Genomic DNA, 26,712 nt, shown 5'->3' with positions numbered 1-26,712 from the left:
TAGATTTTGTTCTACCTCCGGTAGGGGTATCTCAATTTTTGGGGGCCATTGTCACTGGACTAAGCCTACTGTCAACCTCATGGTGGCACTCAAGGAAAAGTTATTGTGTTTTGACGTCTGGGAACGATGAATATCTATCCAAAGATTGGTATCGGTAGAGATATTTATAGGCAGTGTTCTAAGCAATAAGCTCAAGCTAATATGCTCCTTCGTAGGTTTAGTAGCTATGTGCTCAGTTGATGTTAAATGTTCCCTGTTTAGATCTTTCTGTATACAGCTCACCTCTGGTGTAGCTATAAGAAAAGCAGCATGCGGCGGCTCATAGTGGCCTACAATGATGGACTGAGGTTGTTGCTTCAGGTGCGCAGGTGGCACAGTGCGAGCCAACTCTTTGTCAATTTAAATGTACCCAATTGTGAAGCATTTCTACGAAATTTAATGTATCGTTTTATGTGCCGCCTGGATGACTCGGGGAACAGCATTATTGGGGCTTTAGCTGCTATAGGTATTCATCCAGGCTTAGAAAACACTGGTGGGATAGCCTGCTTATGAATTATGTGGAGAGTTGATTCTCTATCTGTGTGTCTGTCTTTTTCTCTCTCTCCTTCTTAAATCTGTTTTATCATGTTTGTTGTTCTTGATATGGACTGCTTGTTGTGTCTGCAATAAAGATTAATAATAATAATAAGAAGAAGAAGAAGTTTAAACTTTAGGCTACAATGTCTCTTTTTAGTATTTCATTTACCTTTGTTGCTCTTCATTTGCTGCTGTAAGTACACAAAGTACATTTTCCATCAGTGGGATCAATAAAAAGTCTTGTATTATCTGCATTTATGATGGAAACAACCTCAAGCTTTACAGTATCTTCAAAACAAAGCAAATAATAATTTTCTAACCCTGCTCCTCCCCATCCTTCTCCTCTTCTTCCTCCTTCTCCTCCTCATATACATATAGCCTATATAAAACATTTGTTTTAATGGCTGACCGGCTATAAAAACAGGACCACAGCAGACATCTCCACTTTCGAGACACTTTTACCTTCACCTCCTCTTTTTTAGGATATCAAGGATATCAGTTCGATCTGGGCGGCAGGTGAGGGTCGCTTCGGTGGAAATGTTTCCTTTTCTTACTTTTAGGTATTCAACAATGAGCCGGGGGAAGGCTGAATGTTTCACTGTGGACAAACAGGCTAAAAAAAATACTACATGATTTTTGTGAATTCTGTAAAAAATAATTGCAGAAAATGGAAAAATTTGGCAGCTTCACTGATTTTACAACAAAGTAATTTATTTTAGTTGGATTAACTGCAATTTTTTTCTCCTCGTTCCAAACGGAAATTTCATTTTGATTCTGCTGTTGTTTCGGGGGGACAGTTTTTCATTCGCTGACTCCATGAATGTTCCATGTTCACCACCTACTGTGCTGTGCTCAGTATTATCTTGGTGGATTATGGTACGGCGGCCACCACAGCACAAACCCCAACGGCCTGTAGACAATACCTGTCAAAATATCATTGAGTCCAATCGTCAAAACCCATGACTGCTATTTAAGACCATTGACACTGTTCCTAATGCCCCACAGCCTGTCAGCGTGGAGGCATCTATTGAAATGTGCAATAGCTTCTCCACTTCTTTATTGATAAGGTTGCTACTGCTAGGGCTCTCATCTCAGCTCCTGCATCGGACCCCTCGGACTTTGTCCCTTGTTCTGTAGCTCTTAATAAATTTGGACCTGTGTCTCTGTCGTTTTTAGATCTGGTTGGCCATATTAAGCATTCAGGTTCTCCCTGTGACGCTGTCTCTCCTCGTCTCTTTAGAGAGGTTTTTCCTAGTATAGGGCCGTCAGTCCACTCCTGGCTATCATTAACAGCAGTCTGTCTTAAACATGCAGTGGTGCAGCCACTACTTAAGAAATCTGGCCTTGATCGCAGTGTGCTGGCCAATTTCAGACCCATCTCCAAGCTGCCTTTTATTTAAAACATTTTAGAGAAAGTTGTTCATGCTCAGTTAAAGTCGTTTTTAGACGAGCATGATGTCCTGGAGGTCTTTCAGTTTTTAATGACATCCTCCATGCTAATGACTCTGGTGACCACGTAATTCTTGTTCTGTTGGACCGAACTGCAGCCTTTGACACTGTGGACCACAACATCTAAGTGGCTCGGTTACACCGCCTAATGGGTATTTGTGGTACTGCTCTGGAGTGGTTAAAATCATATCTCGCTGACAGAAGCATGAGTGTAAGCCTTTGGAGTCCAGCTCTGCTCCACTGTTGTATGGGGTTCCACAGGGGTCCATTTTAGGACCGCTGCTGTTTTCTTTGTATTTCTTGCCCCTGGGCTCCATCCTGAGAAAGCATGGGATCTCTTTTCATTGTTAGGCAGACGATAGTCAGATAAATGTGCCACTGAAGAAAAAAAATGCTTTCTCCCTCACACCACTTCTATCATGTCTTGAAGACATCAAAGCCTGGATGGCCTTGAACATTTTTAAATTTTAATGAAATAAAAAAACAGAAGTGATGGTGTTTGGCCCCAGCGGCTCTTATGAACCCTCGCTCGTTGATTTGGGCCCTTTGGCAGACTATGTAAAGCCAACATTCACAAACTTGGGTTTTAAGATGGACAGTGCTTTTAAATTGGATCGGCAAATTAGTGCAGTGAAATCCAGCTCCTTTCAGATTAGGCAGCTGACAAAGGTGAAGCCTTTCCTCACACTAAAGCACTTTGAGACAGTGATCCACGCCTTTATAACATCTTAGCTGGATTACTGCAATGCACTTTATTTTGGAGTCCTCCATCGTACGTCTCCAGCTGGTGCAAAATGCAGCCGCTCGCCTCCTAACTGGAGCACGTAAGAGGGAGCATATAACTCCCACCCTGGCCTCCCTCCACTGGCTGCGGGTGCACTTTACAGTCCATGTTAAGATTATTTTATTTGTTTTTAAGTCTTTAAATGGTCTGGCCCCCCCTTCCCTCTCTGAGCTCCTTCAACCCTACGCTCCTGCTCGGTGCCTCAGGTCAGCTGACCTGCTGCTTCTGGAGGTACCGAGGTCCAGACGGAAGCTCAGAGGGGACAGAGCTTTCTCCACTGCTGCTCCAAGATTATGGAACGAGCTACCGTTGCACATCAGACAAGTCTCCTCACTGTCCATTTTAAAAACTAGTCTTAAAACCCATTTTTACTCCCTGGCTTTCAACTCTGCATGAGACTCTGCTCTTGTTTTAGTGTTTTATGGTTTGCTTTAATTTATTGTTTTATTGTTGCTAATTGCTTTTAAAAACAATGAAACAACTATTCTACTGTCTATTTTATTTATTCAGTTGCCTTTAATTGTTTTATGTCTCCATGTACAGCACTTTGTTTTCAACTGTGGTTGTTTGAAAGTGCTATATAACTGAAGTTGAGTTGAGTTGAGAGTTGAGTACGCACCTGATGGTGTCGCATATGGAAGTGTCCAAATCCTATGGCCCGCATGGAAAGTCTATAACTCCCTTAAGACCATTACCATGAAAATCCGATCAGTCGCTAAGTATCCATGCACTTATTGATCTGATCAGCTGTAGATCAATGAGAAAATCACGCCCTCCATCTGTGTTGTCTTGCTTTATCTTATAATGAGCAGACGAGGCGTGATAGCTGGTCTTTTATATTTACTTCATGGCTTATACACAGTAAACATTATCGTGCTACCTGCATGGCTACGTACACCCTTGACGTGCAGGCGGGGCTTCCACGCATGCTCATAACTACTGCGGCATGCTGGGTAATGTAGTCCTCATGTTACTATACTCATAACATCACATCTTTCCCCCTATAAAAGAAATGATATTTATCCCTTAAAACAAAGCCATGCTTTTTCTTTACGTTGGCATTTATCAATAACTCCAATCAGCATTGTAACTTTACTTGTAAACAACTTTTCTATTTAAACACTTTTCCTGCAATAGAAAAATAATAAAGTGCAAACTTTCTAAACATCATAACACACCTAGAATCATGTCAACATTTTTCATTTACATCAACATTCTTTTCTTTTTTTTTTTTGTTTTTTTGTTTTTGTACATTTACTTATTTAACTTTGATGAACTTAAACGTCCATGTTGCTTCTTCGTCCTTAGCAACTCTCGATCAGCCTTTTAGGCGGCTGAACATGTCTTACAGGTCTGGACAGTCTTTCAACAGCTGGCGACAGTCTGGAAAGTCTCGCAGCAGCTGGTGACGCAGACGCTGCTGTCAGACTACAGTCAGTGTGGTCAGTCCCACTGTTAGTTGACTCTGTAGATTCAGCCGTGTCCTGCTGAACCATCTCCTGAGCTGTAGTGTCCTTTTCAGTCTGCTGTAGTTGAAGATCCGTGCGGTTCCTTCTCAGAGACAAACCACTCTCCGTCTGGATCCTGTAGGAGCGTGGGGCAACTTCCTCTTCCACTTGTCCCTTTTGTCTCCATGTGCCTGTAGAGATGTCCCTGAGACGCACCATGTCTCCTGGCCTCAGCATAGGCAGGTGTTTAGCCGTTCTGTCATGCAGCTGTTTTTGTTTCACTTTTTGTTCCTCCCTTGTGTTTCTGACTTTGTGTGCATTTTTCGGCGTCAGCAGGTCCTCATTTACTGGTAGGTTAGAGCGAATGCGCCTACCCATCAGCATTTGGGCTGGTGACAGTCCATTCTGTAAAGGTGCACTCCGGTAAATCAGTAAACTTTTTTGAAAGTCATCTCTGTCCTCTGCTTTTTTCATCATTGTTTTTACTGTCTTTACAGAGCTTTCTGCCAAGCCGTTGGACTTTGGATAGGTTGGACTCGATGTAGAGTGTTGAAACCCCCATTCTTTAGCAAAGGCAGCAAACTCGCAGCTAGAAAACTGGGGCCCATTATCGGAAAACAGTTCACATGGGACACCATGTCTAGCAAAGACAGTCTTGAGGTAGCTGATGACTGCTTTGCTCGATGTTGACTGCAGCGCTCCAACTTCAGGATAGTTTGAGAAGTAGTCGGTGACCACTATGTAACTCTTACCATCACAGTCAAACAGGTCAGTGCCAACCTTGTAGTAGGGTCTGTGGGGCACTGGATGCATCATCAGCGGCTCAGCTTGTTGTTTTGGCCTGTAGGTGCGACAAAGTTCACATGACGCTGTCGTCTGGCTGATATCTAAATTGATTCTGGGCCAGTACATCACTTCTCTAGCCCTGCGTTTACACTTGACTTCTCCGAGGTGGCCTTCGTGAATCTTTTGGAGCATTTCTTTACGTAGTGAGGATGGAATAACGTATTTGCTCCCTTTCAACACTATGTCATCCACCACTGTGAGCTCTGCCCTACAGTTCCAGTAGTCTTGTATTTGCACCGGGCAATCCTTTTTGTTTTCAGGCCAGCCTTTCTGTACTGTGCGCTTGAGTTCTTTCATTGTTTCATCTGCATTAGTCTCTCTTCGTATTTGTTCTGTTCTGTCTGCAGTTACTGGCAAAGACGTCACAATCATGTCCACATATGCCTGTATTCCTGCGCTGTTCTCACAGTCTGCACGTTCCTCCTTATCCACTGCTCTAGACAAGGTGTCGGCGGTGAACATGTATTTTCCTTGTGTGTATATCATGTGCACGTCGTATTTTTGCAGCCTGATCAGCATGCGCTGTATCCGAACAGGACAGTCATTTAGAGGTTTGGCCATGATAGACACTAAAGGTTTATCCTCCTGAGACCCGAGCTTTGTTCTGGTGTGCATTTTTTATTTCTCCTTGCTATCTGGGATAAGTAGGACCTAATAAGTACAGTACCTAAAGTTTGTCTTTGTACAGGAAGTAGTTTTTGCAAAAAATGATGTCCTCATATGAGGACACTGGGACTATCTCAACATAAAAAAACTGTATTTGCTGTTTGGGACCAGAAGGGCCCAATTTGTGTAAATTCAAAATTTCAGCTTTCTACAATAAGTAGTTCTCTCAAAAATCAGTGTCCTCATACGAGGACATCGGGTCGAAAAACAATGACTCCTACTGTATATAGAATACAGTGACATATGGAAGTTCAAAGGGGTCTTATTCTAAAATGCCACATCAGATTGGCCTGATTTTTTCTGAGTGTCATCCTGAGGTCAAGTACTATCAGTCTGAAGTGGAACGGTCAAGTAATAACAAGTAGTTTTTAAGAAATGTGAATCCTCCTGAGACCCTGCATCCTCATACGAGGACATTATTTTTTGCCTCTTTGCACCATGATACTCTCATTTTTAAAAACTTATCTTACCTAGTGACTTATTAGCCACATTTAGGGACACTGCCTGTGCCATCTTGTGGTGATATCACAAAAAAAAGACAACAACATGTTACTTTAATAACATAACATAGTCCCAACGTCCTCAAACGAGGACGTGACATTTATTGATGTCCTAGTCTGCTACTATTACTAAAATGTGTCAAATTTTAATGCCATATGAAGACAGAGACATTGTTGTACATAAATACACTGGTTTCATTCATAAAATTTGGATTTAATTCTTATCTTGGTCTTTTATCTTCTGGCAACTGCCATAGAAGGCTCCGGCTGAAATTCCCGCCATTTTTTACCCCCAAAGAAATTGGTGAAATTTGTGATATCACCATAAGTTGGTGCAGGCAGTGTCCATAAATGTGGCTAATAGGTCAAAGTTTTTAAAAATGGAGTATCATGGTGCTAAGAGGCAAAAATGTAATGTCCTCGTATGAGGACGCAGGGTCTCAGGAGGTTATGGTCAGTTTCTACCTCAAAAGCCTGACCATACACATATTGATGGAAGCGCTCACATGCATACAAACTCGCTAACAGTTCTTTTTCAATTTGAGCGTACCTGGACTCGGCGCCGGTTAAGGCTCTGGATGCATAAGCGACAGGTAGCCACTGCTCGTCGTGTTGCTGCAGCAGCACCGCTCCCAGGCCGTGTGACGCGTCTGCTGAGATCCTGGTACTCTTCTCTGGGTCGTAGAACTTTAGCACAGGTTCCTGTGTGAGAGTCTCTTTCAGTTTCAGAAAACATTGTTCCTGCTCATGGGACCAGATCCATTCATTCTTTTGTTCGAGAAGACTCCTGAGAGGTGCCGACCGTGTTGACAGCTGTGGGACAAACTTGGCGAGATAGGTGACCATCCCTAAAAACCGTCTGACCTCATCTTTATTGTTTGGTCTTTCCATGTTGTTGATCGCTGATGTTTTTCTCGGGTCAGGCTTCACCCCCTCTTCACTGAGAACATCTCCCACAAAGGTAAGTGTTTTCACTCCGAACTCACATTTGTCTTTGTTAAGTTTCAGATTAACTTCTCTTGTCTTGTCTAGCACTTGTCTCAGTCTTTCGTCATGTTCTTCTCGAGTAGCCCCCCAGACAATAACATCGTCCATCATCGTCTCTACTCCTGGAATGTGCTCAAAAATCATGTGAATAGTCTTATGGTATACTTCAGGCGCTGACAAGATACCGTACGGCAGACGAAGAAACCTGTACCTGCCCTCCGGCGTGTTGAACGTACACAGTCTCGAACTCTGCTCGTCTAGTCTCAATTGCCAGAAACCTGACGAAGCATCTAGTTTACTGAACCATTTAGCTCCAGCAAACTGTGCCATGATTTCTTCTCTGGTTGGTAACTTAAAATGTTCTCTTCTGATTGCTCTGTTTAAATCCCTTGGATCCAAACAAATCCTCAGAGCACCTGTTTTCTTTTGCACAATAACCAGCGAGCTGACCCATTCCGTCGGTTCATCTATTTTCTTGATGACCTGTAGTTTTTCCATGCGCGCTAGTTCCTCTTTCAGCTTTTCCCGCAGGGCAAACGGGACTTTCCTGCAGGGGTGCACAACAGGAGACACACTTTCATCCACACGTATTTTATGTTTTCCAGGTAGACATCCAAGTCCTTCGAAACAGTCTTTATACTCCTCCATGAGTGAGTCATGATCATTTGCAGTATTTGGTGATGTCACTACAAACACTCTTTTGACCAGATTGAGCTTTGTACACGTACTGAGTCCCAGGATTGGTTGTACACTCATATCCACGATCAGTAGCTGTGCTCTTATCTGCCGACTTTTGTGTTTGAAGGTTGCGATGCATCCGCCTTTAACAGGAACACGTTCTCCGGTGTATCCAGTCACTTTTGTTTTTACAGGATGAATTTTGCTCTTCACTGTCAATGTTTTGTAGTCTTCCAATGATAGCAGGTTTACATGAGCACCTGTGTCCAACTTGAATGGTATTATTGTTTTGTTTACCTCGATAGGCACAATCCATTCCTCTTTTTCAGTTGTACAAGCATGCACCACATCCACAATAAACTCATTATAATCCTCTTCTCCCTCATCGACTGTGTGAACTGTTTGTTTTAGAGCTGCTTTGCAACATTTAGCATAGTGATTGCTCCTTCCACAGTTGTTACATGATTTTCCAAATGCAGGACAAGACCTTGGCTTGTGGCTGCCTCCACATTTACCACATTTGAACTCTGAAGATTTCTCTTTTTGGTCTCTCTCTTTGGTAAATGTTTTCTTTTTCCTTTGTTCTTTATGTATTGCATGCACTGTTGTCTCACCTCTCCGAAGCTCTTTTGCTTGTGCTCGAGTGGTTTCAGCTGCTCTGCACATACTGACACATTTGTCCAGTGTCAGTCCTGACTCTCGGAGCAGTCTTTCTCTGAGTGCATTATCCACTGTTCCACAAACGACCCTGTCCCTCACTAATGAGTCTCTTAAGGTGCCGAATTCACATGTCTTACTTAGCGTGTGAAGCTCTGCTAAGTACTGGTCAAATGGTACTCCTTGCTTTTGGTCATGGGTGAAAAACTTGTACCTCTCAAAAGTCACGTTCTGTTTAGGCACGAAGTATTCTTCAAACTTTGTCATTAGCTCTGTCAAAGTCAAATTATCTTCATCTAGCTGAAAGCTATTATATATGTCCAATGCATCTTCTCCTATAACATGCAAAAGAATGTGAGCTTTCAGTTTTTCATCATCACCCCCAGCTCCGCTTGCTGCAAGATATATATTAAATCGTTGCTTGAAACGCTTCCAGTTATCAGCAAGGTTCCCAGTCAATTGCATGGAAGTGGGTGGACTTAGCTTATCCATGACTGCACGTCGGTGTATCGGGACCACAGCCCTCTCCTGGTGCTGGTTGTCCTCCAATACAGGTACGAGATCCTCTTCTACTTGTTCGATCCGTCCCTCGTCCCCGCTTTTACTTCCACTGCCGCTCGTAGGCATCACACATCGTAGCAAACTCTGTTAGCATAGCTTCATTAGCCCGTAGCACTCACGCAACCGGAGACTTTTTTTTTTTTTTCTCTCCCCCTTCCGTGGCTCCACCGTGGCGAATCTTCCGTCCGAAGCTGCTCACGGCCACTTCTGACACCATGTGTTGTCTTGCTTTATCTTATAATGAGCAGACGAGGCGTGATAGCTGGTCTTTTATATTTACTTCATGGCTTATACACAGTAAACATTATCGTGCTACCTGCATGGCTACGTACACCCTTGACGTGCAGGCGGGGCTTCCACGCATGCTCATAACTACTGCGGCATGCTGGGTAATGTAGTCCTCATGTTACTATACTCATAACATCACACCATCAGGGTTGGAGAGCTGGGATGTTCGGGCATATAATCACTAGTCCGACTGGACTTAATGCCAACAATAACCTCTGAATCAAAATGTTCATACAATGTGTTTTTTGTTTCTTTCCTACTCATCTTGTTTCAAAATCACTGTCAGACATGAAAACTCTGTTGAACAGGTGCATGCACTCGCTTCCTATGTTTTTATACCTGATGCATTTAAATTCAGTTTCCTGATTTTTTTTTTTCATATCAAAAATTGTATTCAGTGATTATTGTTTGTGATTGATGCTGATCTGAGTGATTATCAAATAAATACACATGATTGTTTTAACTTCAATGTTGTCATTTTTTAGTATCAGTTTTATTCCTCAGTGTAGAAAATGATCATTTTTTCCCTCTGTCTCAACTGGCAGTACATGCTAATTAGCATTAAATACAAATTAAAGATGAGACTGATGGGAACATCTTTAGTTTTGCAAGTCATGAACTGGAGTGTTGGATAAATGAAAAAAATTGAGCAGATGATGGTGCTAGAGGAGAAGTCATGTGATCATCAGAGTCATCACAGTTCATCCTGTTTGGATCATGTGTGTAAAGTTCACAACACAAACTTCATAGCGGCACGAAAGGATTAAAATTATAATGAGTTGACATCTGGGAACCATGAATATCTGTCCAAAGTTTGGTATCAGTAATATAAGTCTAAACTTTAGGCTACAATGTCTCTTAAATATTTTATTTTTTACCTTTGTTGTTTTTCATCTGCTGCTGTAACAAGTCAATTTTCCACCTCAAGCTGTATCTTCAAAATAAATCTAATAATAATTTCCCGACCCTGCTCCTCCTCAACCTTCTCCTCCTCATTCACTGTTGGAGAAAAAATTAGGATCCAAAACATGGCCAGTTGCAATCGAGGATCTTTATTTCCCACATTCAATAATACAAATGAAAGTATCCAAAAGTGTTAAAAATCAGAAAAATACTCATTAAAGCATCATTAAAACTTCACAAAAATGACTAGAAAAGACGGAGACAAAGTTCAGTGCATTAGAGTTTACACCCAAAAAAAATGGACATAAAGCCGAGCCTGTCCCGGACCAGACTAAACTTCTTATCTCTGTGACTTTGTTTTTATACTGTACTGTAAAAGCCCTGCCTTCTTATTAAAATGAGAGGTGAACATGACACTTCTTCCCCAGTGTACGCCCTGTGATTTGTCCAGATGTCATGTTGTGATCTTTCATCAACATAATCTCCACCCTATACGGCGACTGTATCACATTTTGCCACGTAGCGAGTTCACCCAAGTTCAGCGTCTTTGGCACCACTCTATCTTGCCGGTGGCCATTATCTACATTGCCCGACCTTGACTCCCCCTGCAGGTGGCTGCACACACGAACTCACGGTGCTTTCCCACGCTTTGCACTCATCTCACCTCACTTTCGCAGGACTTTTCCATTTTTTATGCAACATGTCCCCCCTGTGAGACTTGAAAGTCTCATTAAAGTAAAAAATTACATGATTACAGCAGATGGTAATGAAAGACAATCAGGAGATAAAGAGTTTCAGAAGGTCAGAACAAGTAGGAGTTTTTAGGAATTTATCGTTGTGTGTTTAACAGAATCAGTTTTATACTTCAAATCAGAAACTAAAAAAATACTAAAAATTAAAAGTATGTGAGTCAGACCGCATTTAGTTGAAACCCATAAGTGGTAGCATTAAAAACGCTATAAATTCTCAATAATTGCTCAACTTAAATTGTCAGTGTATTTAACCACAAGATGAATACTATAAGTTTTTACAGTTAACAGATAGGCTAAACATCTGTCTCCTTCATATATGGTTTTTGGCAAATTGTTTATATGTTATTGCTACACTTTATTTTGCAGGTTGCCGTTATCTACGTTGCCCGACCTTCACTCCCCCTGCAGGTGGCTGCACACGCGAACTTAACAGTGCTTTCCCACGCTTCACACTCACCCCTTCCTTCTCTATCATGCTTTTCCTTTTTTTTCAACCCAACATAACCTGTATAAAAACAGGACCACGGCAGACATCTCCACTTTCGAGTCTCCAACCTTTCAGAGTTTTTCCCTTCACCTCCGCGACAGCGACATGGGTCTTTGGGTAAGTTGAGCATCTGACTCTCTCACATTTAATTTATGTATCTGTTTTTGTGTAAGTAGTTTCTGTTTCATCCTGATGCAAATGAAAATTACTGAATCAGTGGAAAGTTTGTCTAAAATATCAACCATTTTAATAAAGGATTAATGCTTATTATGTAAATATTTTTCCACACTGATCTACCACAATTAACTGAGTATTTTTGGGGTTTGAACCCAGTGGTCACACAAAGCAACACATTTTAAAGCAGAAGTAAGTGATATATTTGTGTTAATATAAGTCTTAAATAGTTATATCTTCCGACAGCAATCACTTATATAGAGTGTTTGGACCGAAACACGGGTCTGTCAGTCACTCTGCTCTGCTCTGAGCCGAGGAGAAACCATTTATCGTATCCTACAGTTTTTATCCAATGAGGAGAGAGAACGGCATGCAGGGCTGTGTGTGCAGCCAAGGGACGCCGTGAATGTGGCGACGTAGGGACGAGGACTGTTATGGTGCGTTCAAGGAAACTCGTATTTTTCCGACCGTGAAGTCGTACCAGTTCGATCTGGTACGAGTTCACCGGTCGGAAGTTACGAGTGGCCGTTATAGTGACTTTCACCGGTAAAACAGGTCGGGAAAACACGAGTGGGTTGCCTGGAACGCTACAAAGTCGTAAGTTGTGACTTGAAGCTGTAATTTACGATTTCAAAAGCCTGCCTGGAACGCAGCATTAGCGAAAACGACCGGACCACTTACTTCTGCTTTAAGTTACCATGGTGACTATCAACTTTTGTTTAGCTAGCTAGTTTTTCACTGTATCATAGTTTGTTATGACTGAGTATTAGGGCCACGTTGAGAAAAAAAAAATCACAGACTTTGAGAATAAAGTCATCATTTTACGAGAAAAACGTCATTATGTAACAATGCCAAAATTTGTAATAAAATTCTTCCAACATTCGCAATATGTAATAACCAGTGTTGTTACATAATGCATCAAATTATTACATTTTCTTAATGCAACACCCGCATTTTGTAATAATTTGGTGCATTATGTAATATCTAGCCTAATTACAAAATGTGGCAAAGTTTATTGCTTTCAAGAAATGTGTCAGGTTATTACAAAATGTGTCGTTATTACATCATGAGGTGAAAATTTTATACATTATATTACAAAGTGCAACAATGGTGACTCCTCAGTCCTGATCTTTCTCGACTTGAGCGCTGCTTTTGACATGTTGGATCACACATAATGCTGAACCCCTAAATTAATATATAAATAAAGTGCATTATCATATTATTATTGTCTACCCAGGTAACACTGTTAGTGGGGCTGCTGGTTTCGGTGGCAGCGGACCAGAGCTACCTGCCCATTGACTGTGATGACGTGTATCGCCATGACAACACCAGCTCCAGTGGGGTGTACACCATCTACCCAGGAGGCCCCACCTCACCCCTGCACGTCCTCTGTGACATGGACACTGACGGGGGCAGATGGACCGTCAGTACACTACACCTCATATCTGATTAGAGTTCAGATTTGACGATGAGACCTAAAAAGCCAAAACAAAAGTGGAGCCATTGATAAAATAAAAGTATAGTTTCAGTTTTCAACAAGTGTTGTGACTTCTCTCCTTTGAAACGTTTCACTTAAATGATCATCATCTGATTTGTCAGCTGTTAGATTTCACATCCTGTGGCAGCTGGCACAGTTTTCTTTATAGAAAAATATATTTTAAAAAACATTAGTGTATTTAAATAAATGAAAATGTCTAATTTTGTTGACCTAAAATGATATACAGTATATGTTGTAATTAAATATAGCCCAATAATATCAAAACATTTTAAAATGTATTTTCTCATGAAGGAGCTCAAGTAAACAACATTTACAGCAGCAAACACTTGTTTTTACAAAGTCTGAGAAAGTTACCAGTGTCTATGTTGTATAATTTAGTTAGTCCATCACCGCAGCAGTTTGTTGTGATGATGTTCATATCAGGAATCTCTGTCACTTAAACATGTGACAGAGCACAGTGTGACAGAAAAATAAAAGACACTACAGCAACTGTGATCGCTGTTTACAGACCAGATAGTCATCAAACTCACCTGGTTCAGTTAAAAATATTTTTTTTAGGTTTTCTTTCTTTTCTTTCTTTTTAAAGTGATCTCAAGTCCTGCTAATTGAATACAGTTTTATTTTTGGTTGACTGAATTGTTGTGATTCTCCCTCTCAGGTCTTTCAGAGGAGGTTGGATGGGAGTGAAAACTTCTACAGGCCATGGAAACATTACAAGAACGGATTTGGGAATGTAGCAGGGGAGCATTGGCTGGGTGAGTCCTAGAGGGAGAATTACAGGTATATTAAAGTATCTGTGGATTAAATATGCTCTTGTTACACTGTTTTCAGTCACAACAGGCAGCAGATTTTAATTTAAAAAAAAAAAATGAAAAGAAACTCTGCATAACCTGCAGCAGCAGCACATGTCAGTCAGACAGTCAGTGAGTGGCTGGTGAACACAGCGGAGCATTTAGCAGTGAAACTGAAAGTATAGAAATATTATTGTAGGAGCCTTGTTTTATTTATAAACCCCTATACACCCAAACCACTATAGGGGGAAGTATTTTCTTTTGAGTTACTGACCTGAACCGGATGTCTGCGGGGGTCAGGCAGGTTACCAGAGGTTACTCAGTGGTGTTGCTGATGAATGCAAACAGTTTTTTTTTTGTTTTTGTTTTTTTAATATTTTATTTTCATTTTAGGAGAAAACAGTTTTTAACTGGGTTTGAGCATTTTGTCAGTTTATTTTTTATGTGAACAAGTGAATTAAATGACGTTTATTATTTCAAACGCAAAGGAAGTTTTCATTGGTTTATTGCTTGAGTACACGTCAAAACAAAGCAATCATTATCCAGTAGTGAACAAAAGTAAAGGACTAGTCACTAAAATTATAGATCCTTGGTGCAAGAGGTGACTCAGAGCTGTGTGTGTGTGTGTGTGTGTGTGTGTGTGTGTGTGTGTCTCCTCAGGTCTGGACAACATCTTCCTGCTGACGATGAGGAAGAAGAACGAGCTGCGGGTGGACATGGAGGACTTTGAGGGAGGGGAGGCCTTTGCTCAGTATTCGTCTTTCTTCGTCGACTCTGAGAGGGAAGGATATCAGCTGGATCTGGGCGGCTTCACAGGAGGAACGGCAGGTGAGGGTCACTTCAGAGGAAATGTTTCCTTTTCTCACTTTTAGGTATTCAACAATGACCCAGGTGAAGGCTGAATGTTTCACTGTGGACGAACAGGCTAAAAAAATATCACATGATTGTTTGAATTCTGTTAAAAAATAATTTTAGAAAATAGAAAAAATTGGCAGTTTCACTGATTTCACTGTATAAACAAACAAACACATTTATTTTAGTTGGATTAACTGCAATTGCTTCTCCCGGTTCCAAATTGAAATTACATTTTGACTCTGTTGTTTCTAGGGGACAGTTTAACATTCCACAACTCCATGAAGTTCACCACCTATGACAAAGACCAGGATCTGTGGGATCAAAACTGTGCTCAGCAACATCTTGGTGGATTCTGGTACCATGTCTGCCAACGTGCAAACCCCAACGGCCTGTACGCACCTGATGGTGTCAACCATCAAAATGTCCAAATCCTATGGTACGCATGGAAAGGCTCTAACTACTCTCTTAAGACCATCACCATGAAAATCAGATCAGTCGCTAAGTATCCATGCACTTATTGATCTGATCAGCTGTAGATCAATGAGATAATCACGCCCTCCATCAGGGTTGGAGAGCTGGGATGTTCGGGCATATAATCACTAGTCCGACTGGACTTAATGTCAACAATAACCTCTGAATCAAAATGACCATAAAATGTGTTTTATTTTTTTCTTTCTCACTCATCTTGTTTCAAAATCACTGTCAGACATGATAACTCTGTTGAACAGGTTCATGCACTGACATATTAAAATTCAGTTTCTTTGTTTTTTTCTGATTAAAAAAAATGTATTTAGTGATTATTGTTTGTGATTGATGCTGTTCTGAGTGATTATTAAATAAATAAACTTGATTGTTTCAATTCTGCTTTTATTGTTGAAGTTGTCATTTTTAGTATCAGTTTAATTCCTCATAGAAAATTATCTCATTATGATTTAGTTTTTTCCTGTATTATTTTTCAACTAGTAGCACATGCTAATTGGCATTAAATACAAATTAAAGATGAGGCTGATGGGAACATCTGAAGAGCTCTTTTCCAAAACGCGATAAACGCCAAATTTATAAAAAAATGAGTTTGTCACGCCATTTTGCTGTGTACTGAGCCTATTCACTGCTCCATCAACGTATCACGTCAAATCGCTACATTTCCCTGTTTAAAAGGCACCGCAAGATGCAGTTTCCCTCCAAACCGCGATAAGCGCCAAGTCTATTTTTAGCCAAAACGCGACATCTCCTCCCTCTCCTCAGAATTCTATAAGCGCTCCATGCAGTCCAACATGACGGTGCTCTGAACCCAGGTTTGTTTTCAGTCATTCATTCAGTAGTTTCTGGGTTCTGTGTTAATTACTGTATCTGTTTATGTGGTGGACACTGTGCCGTTAAGTATACCCCCACAGCCCCCGCATACCGTACGAGCCCTGCCCCCTAGTGATGTGCAGATCGATACTGAAATATTGATACTTCCGATACCAGGTCTGTTTGCTCTAGAATCGATACTCAAATGAAAATATCAATACTTTTGATACTTCAGTCATTTGTGGTCATGCATATCATTAACATGGAAAGTAACTAAACTATTCAGATCTTGTCTAAATGACACACGGTCGGTAGGAACTACTTTTTCTTCCACCTGGGTAAGTGCGTAACGCGTAAGCTGCTCACAAAGTCAGTCTGTGTAGAGTCAATGGCGGAGCGGAAAGGAAAATATCTGTGGGAAAATTATAAATAATATTATAAATGCATGAATAAAAAAAATATATGTTTGTTTATCATTTTCTTATTTAATTTATGGTTTTATTATTTTACTGATGTTCTTTTTTTAGTGTTTGAAACACTATTTTCGGCTATATTCTAAACCAGGCCACTACCTCAATATATTTTAGAGTTTAAAATAAATACGTTACTCTGAAGTCTTGCATCTTTAGGAAGCTATGACTTGAAATACAGTAGTTTTTTTATTTTATTAGATTTACCAGGCACATTAGGTGCATTTGCACAAAGTATCGGTATCGGATCGGTATCGCCGATACCAGCCTGAATTTTACTCAGTATCGGATCGGAAAGGAAATTTGTGGTATCGAACATCACTACTGCCCCCGCCCCCGCCCGTATCAACGATCGATTTTTTTTATTTTTTTTTATTTTTTTTACAGCAAAGACGTAGTTTTGTTTACAGCAACATGTGCTCACATCATGATAGCGTCTGTATTTTGACTATTAAAACTTCCATAGTCCATAGTTCTCTTTGTTTAACATGTAAAGAGACAGACATCATTACCGCCCCCCTCCCTCCCCCCGACGTGCGCACACACACACACACACACACACACACACACACACACACACACACAGAGAGAGAGAGAGAGAGAGAGAGACACGCAGCACCTCAGTGATGTTCTCATGTCATGTTGGTTGGTTTTTCAAGACAGAAACCATCAATTTTTGTTTTTTTAAATGTGGATTTATAGCGTTTTGAGAAAAAATAAAATAAACTTTGAGTTTTTAATCATCAACAATATTGTTGTTTGATTTAATAATCATTGTTCAACATGTCCAGACTGAGCCAACAATCATTTTAACAGGATAAATTGAATATTAACAAAATGGGTGGGTCTAGGTAAAAAAAATGTCATTTTCTGGAAAACTATTAAAATGGATTTATAGCGTTTTGGAAAATTCACAAGTCATGAACTGGAGCGTTGGATAAATGAAGAATTTGAGCAGATGATGGTGCTGGAGGAGAAGTCATGTGATCATCAGAGTCATCACCTGTTTGGATCATGTGTCTAAAGTTCACAACACTGTCAACCTCATGGTGGCACTCAAGGAAAAGTTATTAGATTTGACATCTGGGAACTATGAATATCTGTCCAAAGATTGGTATCGGTAGAGATATTCAGTGTTCTGCTCAAGCTAATACGCTCCTTCGTAGGTTTAGTATGTGCTCAGTTGATGTTAAATGTTCCCTGTTTAGATCTTTCTGTACACCTATGTATACAGCTCAATTCTGGTGTAGCTATAAGAAAAGCCGTATGCGGCGGCTCATAGTGGCCTACAATGATGGACTGAGGTTGTTGCTTCAGGTGCCCAGGTGGCACAGTGCGAGCCAACTCTTTGTTAATTTAAAGGTACGATATGTAAGAATGTGGCCAAAATTGTTGCTGCAGTCAAATTCAAAACACAGCAGCGCGTTGTCCCCCCTCCCCTACCCACCACACTCCAGGTTGCCAGACAGCGACGCGCTAACCTCCGCTCTGCTCACTCAGTCAGTCTCAAAGCAGAGTAAAAAGCTAAATATTCATCAACAACCTCACTGTTTTATTGCTCTGACTCACAGTAACTACGAGCGGAGTTCACGTCACTCAGGTGATCTGCAAGTTATTGTTACATTCACCGCTCCGACGCTGTGTCTGTGTGTGCAGCGCTGACACACACACGCACCTAGACACGCACACACACATTGTAACCCCGCATCTACCGGAGCCGTAGTGCGTGTTAATCACGCCGTAGATGAGCCACATATGAGCCATATGAGACGTCTAATAGACGACACGAGCCGCTCCGGTTCTCCTCCACTTTCTGACGTCGGATCATAAAACATGACGACCGGAGACAGGCGACCTGACCGGGACAGACTCCTCTCATGAACCGCTCCACACGTTCACAATCACTTCATTCACCATCGGCTCCATTTCGCCACATTTCCTCCCTCTTTTCTAACTTTCACTGTGTAATTCTTCCCTTTAGCTTTAGCGTTAGCAGCAGCTCAAACTAACTAGATAGCTCACAACAGCAAACTGTCCTAGCCTATTAAACGACAGAGCGACAAGTCGCTTATTTCTACCGTGTGATATCAAGCAAATATGACCATAATAACCGATAATAGAACACACTCTTTTTTTTCACAATCTCGTTTTATCTCCCAGTCGTATTTGCAGCTCAGTGGAAGCTAACTGGCAACCCAGAGTCTGAAATGCCACAGACACTGTGACAGGGAGAAAGCGCTGAGTGGCGACACATGCCAACCATAGAAATTCAAAACATAAACATGATTTGCGGTCCGCAAAAAATGTTTTTAATGCGAATATCTTGGCTGTAGGATTGTTGTTGGTGAGTTCAGTATGTTATATGAACATTATTCCTGAGTCTCTGTTACATATTAGGACGATTTTACAGCAAGTTGCTTTAGATTTCTTACATACTGTACCTTTAAATGTACCCAATTGTGAAGCACTTCTACGAAATGTAATGTATCGTTTTATGTGCCGCCTGGATGACTCGGGGAACAGCATTATTGGGGCTTTAGCTGCTATAGGTATTCATCCAGGCTTACGGGGTGTTCCCACCAAACGCGATGACGCTTCATCGCGCGTCGAGATTACATGTAAAGTCAATGTAAACACGCGATTAGTCGCGTCATCGCGCCGGGCGATGCGATGGACGCGATAGCGCGGCGCGATGGACACGTTGGCCGCGAAAAATCGCCTCCATCGCGTCGCCCGGCGCGATGACGCTTCATCGCTCGAGTTCAAATAATTGAACTTTTGCAGCGAATTCGCGTGAAGACGCGCCGCGACAGCCTATCAGCTTTGAGATCGTCACCGACGTGCTGACGTACGGACGTACTGGTGTTCCCTTGGCAGCTTAGTCAGAGCGAGTCTATTGACAATATTAGAAGTTTTCTGGTTTAGATTAGTTTATTATTCAGATCCCCATTAGCTGCAGCAAAGCCACAGCTCTTCACTGTTGCTTTTCCGGTTTGGAGATTCGGACCTGAAAGCCCGTTATCACTGCTGTTTTCAACCAGCGGGCGCTGCGAGCCGGCCGCCCCGTCCCAAAGCACTCAACAGGCGGTCAGTCACACAGTAGTTCACGGAGCCGTCTCCTCCTCCTCCTCCTGCAGCCAGAGACCCACACCGCTGTTCCTCTCCCATCTACAGGGACAGGAACAGTGCAGCGACGGTGGTTATCTCTGCCAGAGAATGAAATAGTGGGAGAAATGTTGTTGTTTGGGCGGGCTCGTCGCGCGACGCGATGCCGCGACGAGGCGTTTTTTGCATATTGAACCAGCGTCAAAACTGGAGCGTCTAGCGCGACGCGATTTCATTTGACGCGCGATTCAATCGCGTTCATCGCGTTTGGTGGGAACACCCCGTGAGAAAACACTGGTGGGATAGCCTGCTTATGAATTATGTGGAGAGTTGATTCTCTATCTGTGTGTCTGTCTTTTTCTCTCTCTCCTTCTTAAATCTGTTTTATCATGTTTGTTGTTGTTGATATGGACCGCTTGTTGTGTCTGCAATAAAGATTAATAATAATAATAAGTCTAAACTTTAGGCTACAATGTCTCTTTTTAGTATTTTATTTACCTTTGTTGCTTTTCATTTGCTGCTGTAAGTACACAAAGTACAATTTCCATCAGTGGGATCAATAAAAAGTCTTGTCTATCTGCATTTATGACAGAAACAACCTCAAGCTTTAAAGTATCTTCAAAACAAAGCTAATAATAATGTTCTAACCCTGCTCCTCCCCATCCTTCTCCTCTTCTTCCTCCTCCTCCTCATATACATATAGCCTGTATAAAACATTTGTTTTAATGGCTGACCGGCTATAAAAACAGGACCACAGCAGACATCTCCACTTTCAAGACACTTTTCCCTTCACCTCCTCTTTTTTAGGATATCAAGGATATCAGCTCGATCTGGGCGGCAGGTGAGGGTCACTTCAGTGGAAATGTTTCCTTTTCTTACTTTTAGGTATTCAACAATGAGCCAGGTGAAGACTGAATGTTTCACTGTGGACAAACAGGCTAAAAAAATATTTTTTTGTGAATTCTGTAAAAAAAAATAATTTTAGAAAATAGAAAAATTTGGCAGTTTCACTGATTTCACAACAAACAAAATTATTTTAGCTGGATTAACTAAACTGCAATTTTTCCCCCTTAAATGGAAATTACATTTTGACTCTTCTGTTTCTAGTGGACAGTTTATCATTCGCTGACTCCATGAAGTTCACCACCTATGACAAAGACCAGGATGTGTGGGATATAAACTGTGCTCAGTATTATCTTGGTGGATTCTGGTACGGCGGCTGCCACAGCACAAACCCCAACGGCCTGTAGACAATATCCGTCAAATATCATTGAGTCCAATCATCAAAACACACTGAAATATAAAACCATTTTCATGAAGGATTAATGCTTATTATGTAAATGTTTTCAGCTTCCACACTGATCTACCACAGTTAACTGAGTATTTTGGGCTTTGGACCCAGTGGTCACACAAAGCAATGCATTTTAAGTGACATGGGAACTATCAACTTTTGTTCAGCTTGCTAGTTTTTCACTTTGTTAAACAGTATTAGTTTGTTACCATGGAGTATTAGGGCCACGTTGACAGTGATTTTAAATTGGATCTGCAAATTAGTGCTGCAGTGAAGTCCAGCTTCTTTCAGATTAGGCAGCTGGCAAAGGTGAAGCCTTTCCTCACACTAAAGCACTTTGAGACAGTGATCCACGCCTTTATAACATCTCAGCTGGATTACTGCAATGCACTTTGTTTTGGAGTCAGTCAGTCCTCCCTCGCACGTCTCCAGCTGGTGCAAAATGCAGCCGCTCGCCTCCTAACTGGAGCACGTAAGAGGGAGCATATAACTCCCACCCTGGCCTCCCTCCACTGGCTGCCTGTGCACTTTACAGTCCATTTTTAGATTATTTTATTTGTTTGTAAGTCTTTAAATGGTCTGGCCCCCCCTTCCCTCTCTGAGCTCCTTCAACCCTACGCTCCTGCTCGGTGCCTCAGGTCAGCTGACCTGCTGCTCCTGGAGGTACCGAGGTCCAGACGGAAGCTCAGAGGGGACAGAGCTTTCTCCACTGCTGCTCCAAGATTATGGAACGAGCTACCGTTGCACATCAGACAAGTCTCCTCACTGTCCATTTTAAAACTAGTCTTAAAGGTGTACAGAAATGGCCGTTTGTCCCGTTTGTCGCGCCGAGTTGTCACGAGCTGCAACACGAGTTTACCCGAGTAAGGAAAATGAATTTGATTGGTCGTTATCGAGCGGGCGGGATATTCAAAGTTTGGGGCGAGCCCGAGCTCCGTGTGTGTGTGCGTGTCTCAGACGTTTGAATGACGGATTACGGATCCAATATCAGTGGCTAGTGAATCGTGTACAGGCTGACGTATAATCCGTGCGCCTGCATTATCCAATACGAAAAAAAAAAACTACACTAAAATACACACTTTCATCACGGATTTACTCAAAAATAGAATTTTGCACAAAGTTTGGCCTACATCGTCTGATAGATGAGTTATTACACTAATTTTATGACCCAGAGTGGGCTCAAATTCAATTTTCTTTTCTGTACACCTTTAAAACCCATTTTTACTCCCTGGCTTTCAACTCTGCATGAGACTGTTCTTGTTTTAGTGTTTCATGGTTTGCTTTATTTATTGTTTTATTGTTTCTAATTGCTTTTAAAAACAATGAAACAACTATTCTACTGTCTGTTTTATTTATTTAATTGCCTTTAATTGTTTTATGTCTCTATGTACAGCACTTTGTTTTCAACTATGGTTGTTTTAAAGTGCTATATAAATAAAATTGAGTTGAGTTGAGAGTTGAGTACGCACCTGATGTTGCCGCATTTTTCTTTTTTAATAAATTTGCTAAATTTCTACATTCCTGTTTCTTTCTGTCAAGATGGGGTGCTGAGTGTACATTAATGAGAAATAAAATTAACTTTTTTGATTTTAGCAAATGGCTGCAATGAAACAAAGAGTGAAAATTTTAAAGGGGTCTGAATACTTGCCGTACCCACTGTATTTGCAATCAGAGGTGTAATAGAATATAGACAACTTATAATACATAATTTACATAATAATACTGTGACTTGTTAGGTCGTTAATCGTAAAAAAGGAAACAAATTGGGTGTATTACACCAGACACCATCAAGAACACTGAAAAACAAGAAAATCGAAGGTGGCAATGAATACGGTAGAGGGGCCCACACCGATATTCTTTCAGGGGGCCCAGAATTCCTAGCAACTGCCCTGCCTCCATCAGGGTTGGAGAGCTGGGATGTTCGGGCATATAATCACTAGTCCGACTGGACTTAATGCCAACAATAACCTCTGAATCAAAATGATCATAAAATGTGTTTTATTTTTTTCTTTCTTACTCATCTTGTTTCAAAATCACTGTCAGACATGATAACTCTGTTGAACAGGTGCATGCACTTCCTATGTTTTTATACCAGATGCATTTAAATTCAGTTTCCTGATTTTTTTTTTTCATATCAAAGATTGTATTCAGTGATTATTGTTTGTGATTGATGCTGGTCTGAGTGATTATCAAATAAATACACTTGATTGTTTTAACTTCAATGTTGTCATTTTTTAGTATCAGTTTTATTCCTCAGTGTAGAAAATGATCTCACTGTTATTTATAAGGAGTTTCATTTTTTCCTCTATTTTTCTCAACTGGCAGTAGCCTACATGCTAATAATTAGCACTAAATACAAATTAAAGGAGACTGATTGGAATATCTTTAGTTTCTCAAGTCATGAACTGGAGTGTTGGATAAATGAAAAGATTTGAGCAGATGATGGTGCTGGAGGAGAAGTCATGTTATCATCAGAGTCGTCACAGTTCATCCTGTTTGGATCATGTGTCTAAAGTTCACAACACTAACTTCATAGCGACACTAAAGGATTAAAATTATAATGAGTTGACATCAGGGAACCATGAATATCTGTCCAAAGTTTGGTATCAGTAATATACTTCTAAACTTTAGGCTACAATGTCTCTTTTTATATTTCATTCTTTACCTTTGTTGTTTTTCATCTGCTGCTGTAACAAGTCAATTTTCCACCTCAAGCTGTATCTTCAAAATAAAACTAATAATGGTTTATATTGCCTTCAAGAAATGTGTCAGATTATTACAAAATGTGGCGTTATTACATCATGAGGTGAACATTTTATACGTTAATACAATGTGCAGCAATGGTGACTCCTCAATCCTGATCCTTCTCGACTTGAGCGCTGCTTTTGACATGTTGGATCACACATGATGCTGAACCCCTAAATTAATATATAAATAAAGTTCATTATCATATTATTATTGTCTACCCAGGTAACACTGTTAGTGGGGCTGCTGGTTTCGGTGGCAGCGGACCAGAGCTACCTGCCCATTGACTGTGATGACGTGTATCGCCATGACAACACCAGCTCCAGTGGGGTGTACACCATCTACCCAGGAGGCCCCACCTCACCCCTGCACGTCCTCTGTGACATGGACACTGACGGGGGCAGATGGACCGTCAGTACACTACACCTCATATCTGATTAGAGTTCAGATTTGACGATGAGACTTAAAAAGCCAAAACAAAAGTGGAGACATTGATTTAAAAAAAAGTATTGTTTCAGTTTTCAACAAGTGTTGTGACTTCTCTCCTTTGAGACTTGTCACTTAAATGATCATCATCTGATTAGTCAGCTGTCAGAGTTCACATCCTGTGGCAGCTTGCACAGTTTTCTTTACAGAAAAATATATTTTAAAAAAAACATTAGCGTATTTAAATGAATGAAAATGCCTGATTTTGTTGACCTGAAATTTTATTTGTTGTAATTAAATATAACCTAATAATAACAAAACATTTTAAAATGTATTTTCTCATGAAGTAGCCCAAGTAAACAATATTTACAGCAGCAAACACTTGTTTTTAGAAAGTCTGAGAAAGTTACCAGTGTCCATGTTGTATAATTTAGTTAGTCCATCACCGCAGCAGTTTGTTGTGATGATGTTCATATCAGGAATCTCTGTCACTTAAACATGTGACAGAGCACAGTGTGACAGAAAAATAAAAGACACTACAGCAACTGTGATTGTTGTTTACAGACCAGATAGTCATCAAACTCACCTGGTTCAGTTGAAAAGATTTTTTAGTTATTCTTTCTTTTCTTTTTTTAAGTGATATCAAGTCCTGCTAATTGAATACAGTTTTATTTCAGGTCTTTCAGAGGAGGTTGGATGGGAGTGAAAACTTCTACAGGCCATGGGAACATTACAAGAACGGATTTGGGAATGTAGCAGGGGAGCACTGGCTGGGTGAGTCCTAGAGGGAGAATTACAGGTATATTACAGAGAGATTACATAAAGTATCTGTGGATTAAATATGCTCTCGTTACGCTCTTTTCAGTCACAACAGGCAGCAGATTTGACAAAAAAAGAAAAGAAAAGAAGCTGCACAACCTGCAGCAGCAGCACATGTCAGTCAGACAGTCAGTGAGTGGCTGGTGAACACAGCGGAGCATTTAGCAGTGAAACTGAAAGTCAAAAAATATTATAGAGCCTTGGTGCAAGAGGTGAAGTGTAATCTGATTACATTATTTATAAAGCCCTATACCCCCAAACCGCTAGGGGGAAGTATTTCCTTTTGAATTACTGACCTGAACCGAATGTTTGCAAGGGTCAGGCAGGTTACTAGAGGTTACTCAGTGATGATAATAATAATAATGGATTACATTTATATAGCACTTTTCTACCGTTACCCAATACCCAAAGTGCGTCCATTATTCATTCATACACATTCACACCGGTGGTGGTAAACTACGTGTGTAGCCACAGCTGCACTGGGGCATACTGACAGACTTTATTTTTTTGTTTTGTCCGTTTATTTTTCATGTGAACAAGTGATAAGTGGCTTCATTAAGAAATTAAATGACGATTATTATTTCAAATGCAAAGGAAGTTTTCATTGGTTTATTGCTTGAGTACACGTCAAAACAAAGCAATCAGCACCCAGTAGTGAACAAAAGTAAAGGACTAGTCACTACAATAGATCCTTGGTGCAAGAGGTGACTCAGAGCTGTGTGTGTGTGTGTGTGTGTGTGTGTGTGTGTGTGTGTGTGTGTGTGTGTGTGTGTGTGTGTGTGTGTGTGTGTGTGTGTGTGTCTCCCCAGGTCTGGACAACATCTTCCTGCTGACGATGAGGAAGAAGAACGAGCTGCGGGTGGACATGGAGGACTTTGAGGGAGGGGAGGCCTTTGCTCAGTATTCGTCTTTCTTCGTCGACTCTGAGAGGGAAGGATATCAGCTGGATCTGGGCGGCTTCACAGGAGGAACGGCAGGTGAGGGTCACTTCAGTGGAAATGTTTCCTTTTCTTACTTTTAGGTAGGGTTAGGGTTAACACATTTATTTTAGCTGGATCAACTGCATTTTTTTTCCCCGTTCCAAATTGAAATTACATTTTGACTCTGTTGTTTCCAGGGGACAGTTTAACAATCCACAACTCCATGAAGTTCACCACCTATGACAAAGACCAGGATCTGTGGGAAAAAAACTGTGCTCAGTATCATCTTGGTGGATTTTGGTACGACAGCTGCTACATCGCAAACCCCAACGGCCTGTACGCACCTGATGGTGTCGCATATGAAAGTGCTTCAGTTGTATGGTACACATGGAAAGGCTTTAACTCCCTTAAGACCATCACCATGAAAATCAGATCAGTCACTAAGTATCCATGCACTTATTGATCTGATCAGCTGTAGATCAATGAGATAATCTCTCCCTCCATCAGCGTTGGAGAGCTGGGATGTTCGGGCATATAATCACTAGTCCGACTGGACTTAATGCCAACAATAACCTCTGAATCAAAATGATCATAAAATGTGTTTTTTTTTTTCCTATCTTGTTTCAAAATCACTGTCAGACATGATAACTCTGTTGAACAGGTTCATGCACTGATGTATTGAAATTCAGTTTCTTAGTTTTTCTCTGATTAAAAAAATAGTTTATTGATGATTATTGTTTGTG

At 41.0% G+C, this 26,712-nt stretch overlaps 3 protein-coding genes across 3 annotated transcripts in view; all 3 read left to right on the top strand.

Annotated features, from left to right (window-relative positions):
- The window catches only part of trip10b (thyroid hormone receptor interactor 10b), a 164,050-nt gene that overhangs the window by 64,065 nt on the left and 73,273 nt on the right, over positions 1-26,712 (top strand). The gene's annotated exons all lie outside the window — the stretch shown is intronic.
- LOC146992143 (microfibril-associated glycoprotein 4-like) lies at positions 11,688-15,421 on the top strand. The gene is made up of 5 exons (XM_085789377.1): positions 11,688-11,699; positions 12,964-13,179; positions 13,913-14,009; positions 14,706-14,873; positions 15,153-15,421. The coding sequence occupies exons 1-5, from the start codon at positions 11,688-11,690 to the stop codon at positions 15,419-15,421; spliced, it is 762 nt and encodes a 253-aa protein (XP_085645503.1).
- On the top strand, positions 20,902-26,432 carry LOC146992142 (microfibril-associated glycoprotein 4-like). The gene is made up of 6 exons (XM_085789364.1): positions 20,902-21,014; positions 21,698-21,722; positions 24,000-24,215; positions 24,908-25,004; positions 25,859-26,026; positions 26,167-26,432. The coding sequence occupies exons 1-6, from the start codon at positions 20,902-20,904 to the stop codon at positions 26,430-26,432; spliced, it is 885 nt and encodes a 294-aa protein (XP_085645490.1).

The sequence above is a fragment of the Trachurus japonicus genome, chromosome 1, assembly GCF_045865225.1.
Source record: "Trachurus japonicus isolate A0001 chromosome 1, Traja_1.0".
Taxonomy (NCBI): domain Eukaryota; kingdom Metazoa; phylum Chordata; class Actinopteri; order Carangiformes; family Carangidae; genus Trachurus; species Trachurus japonicus.
Note: the sequence above shows the minus strand (reverse complement) of the source record. Positions and strands in the feature narration are given on the sequence as shown.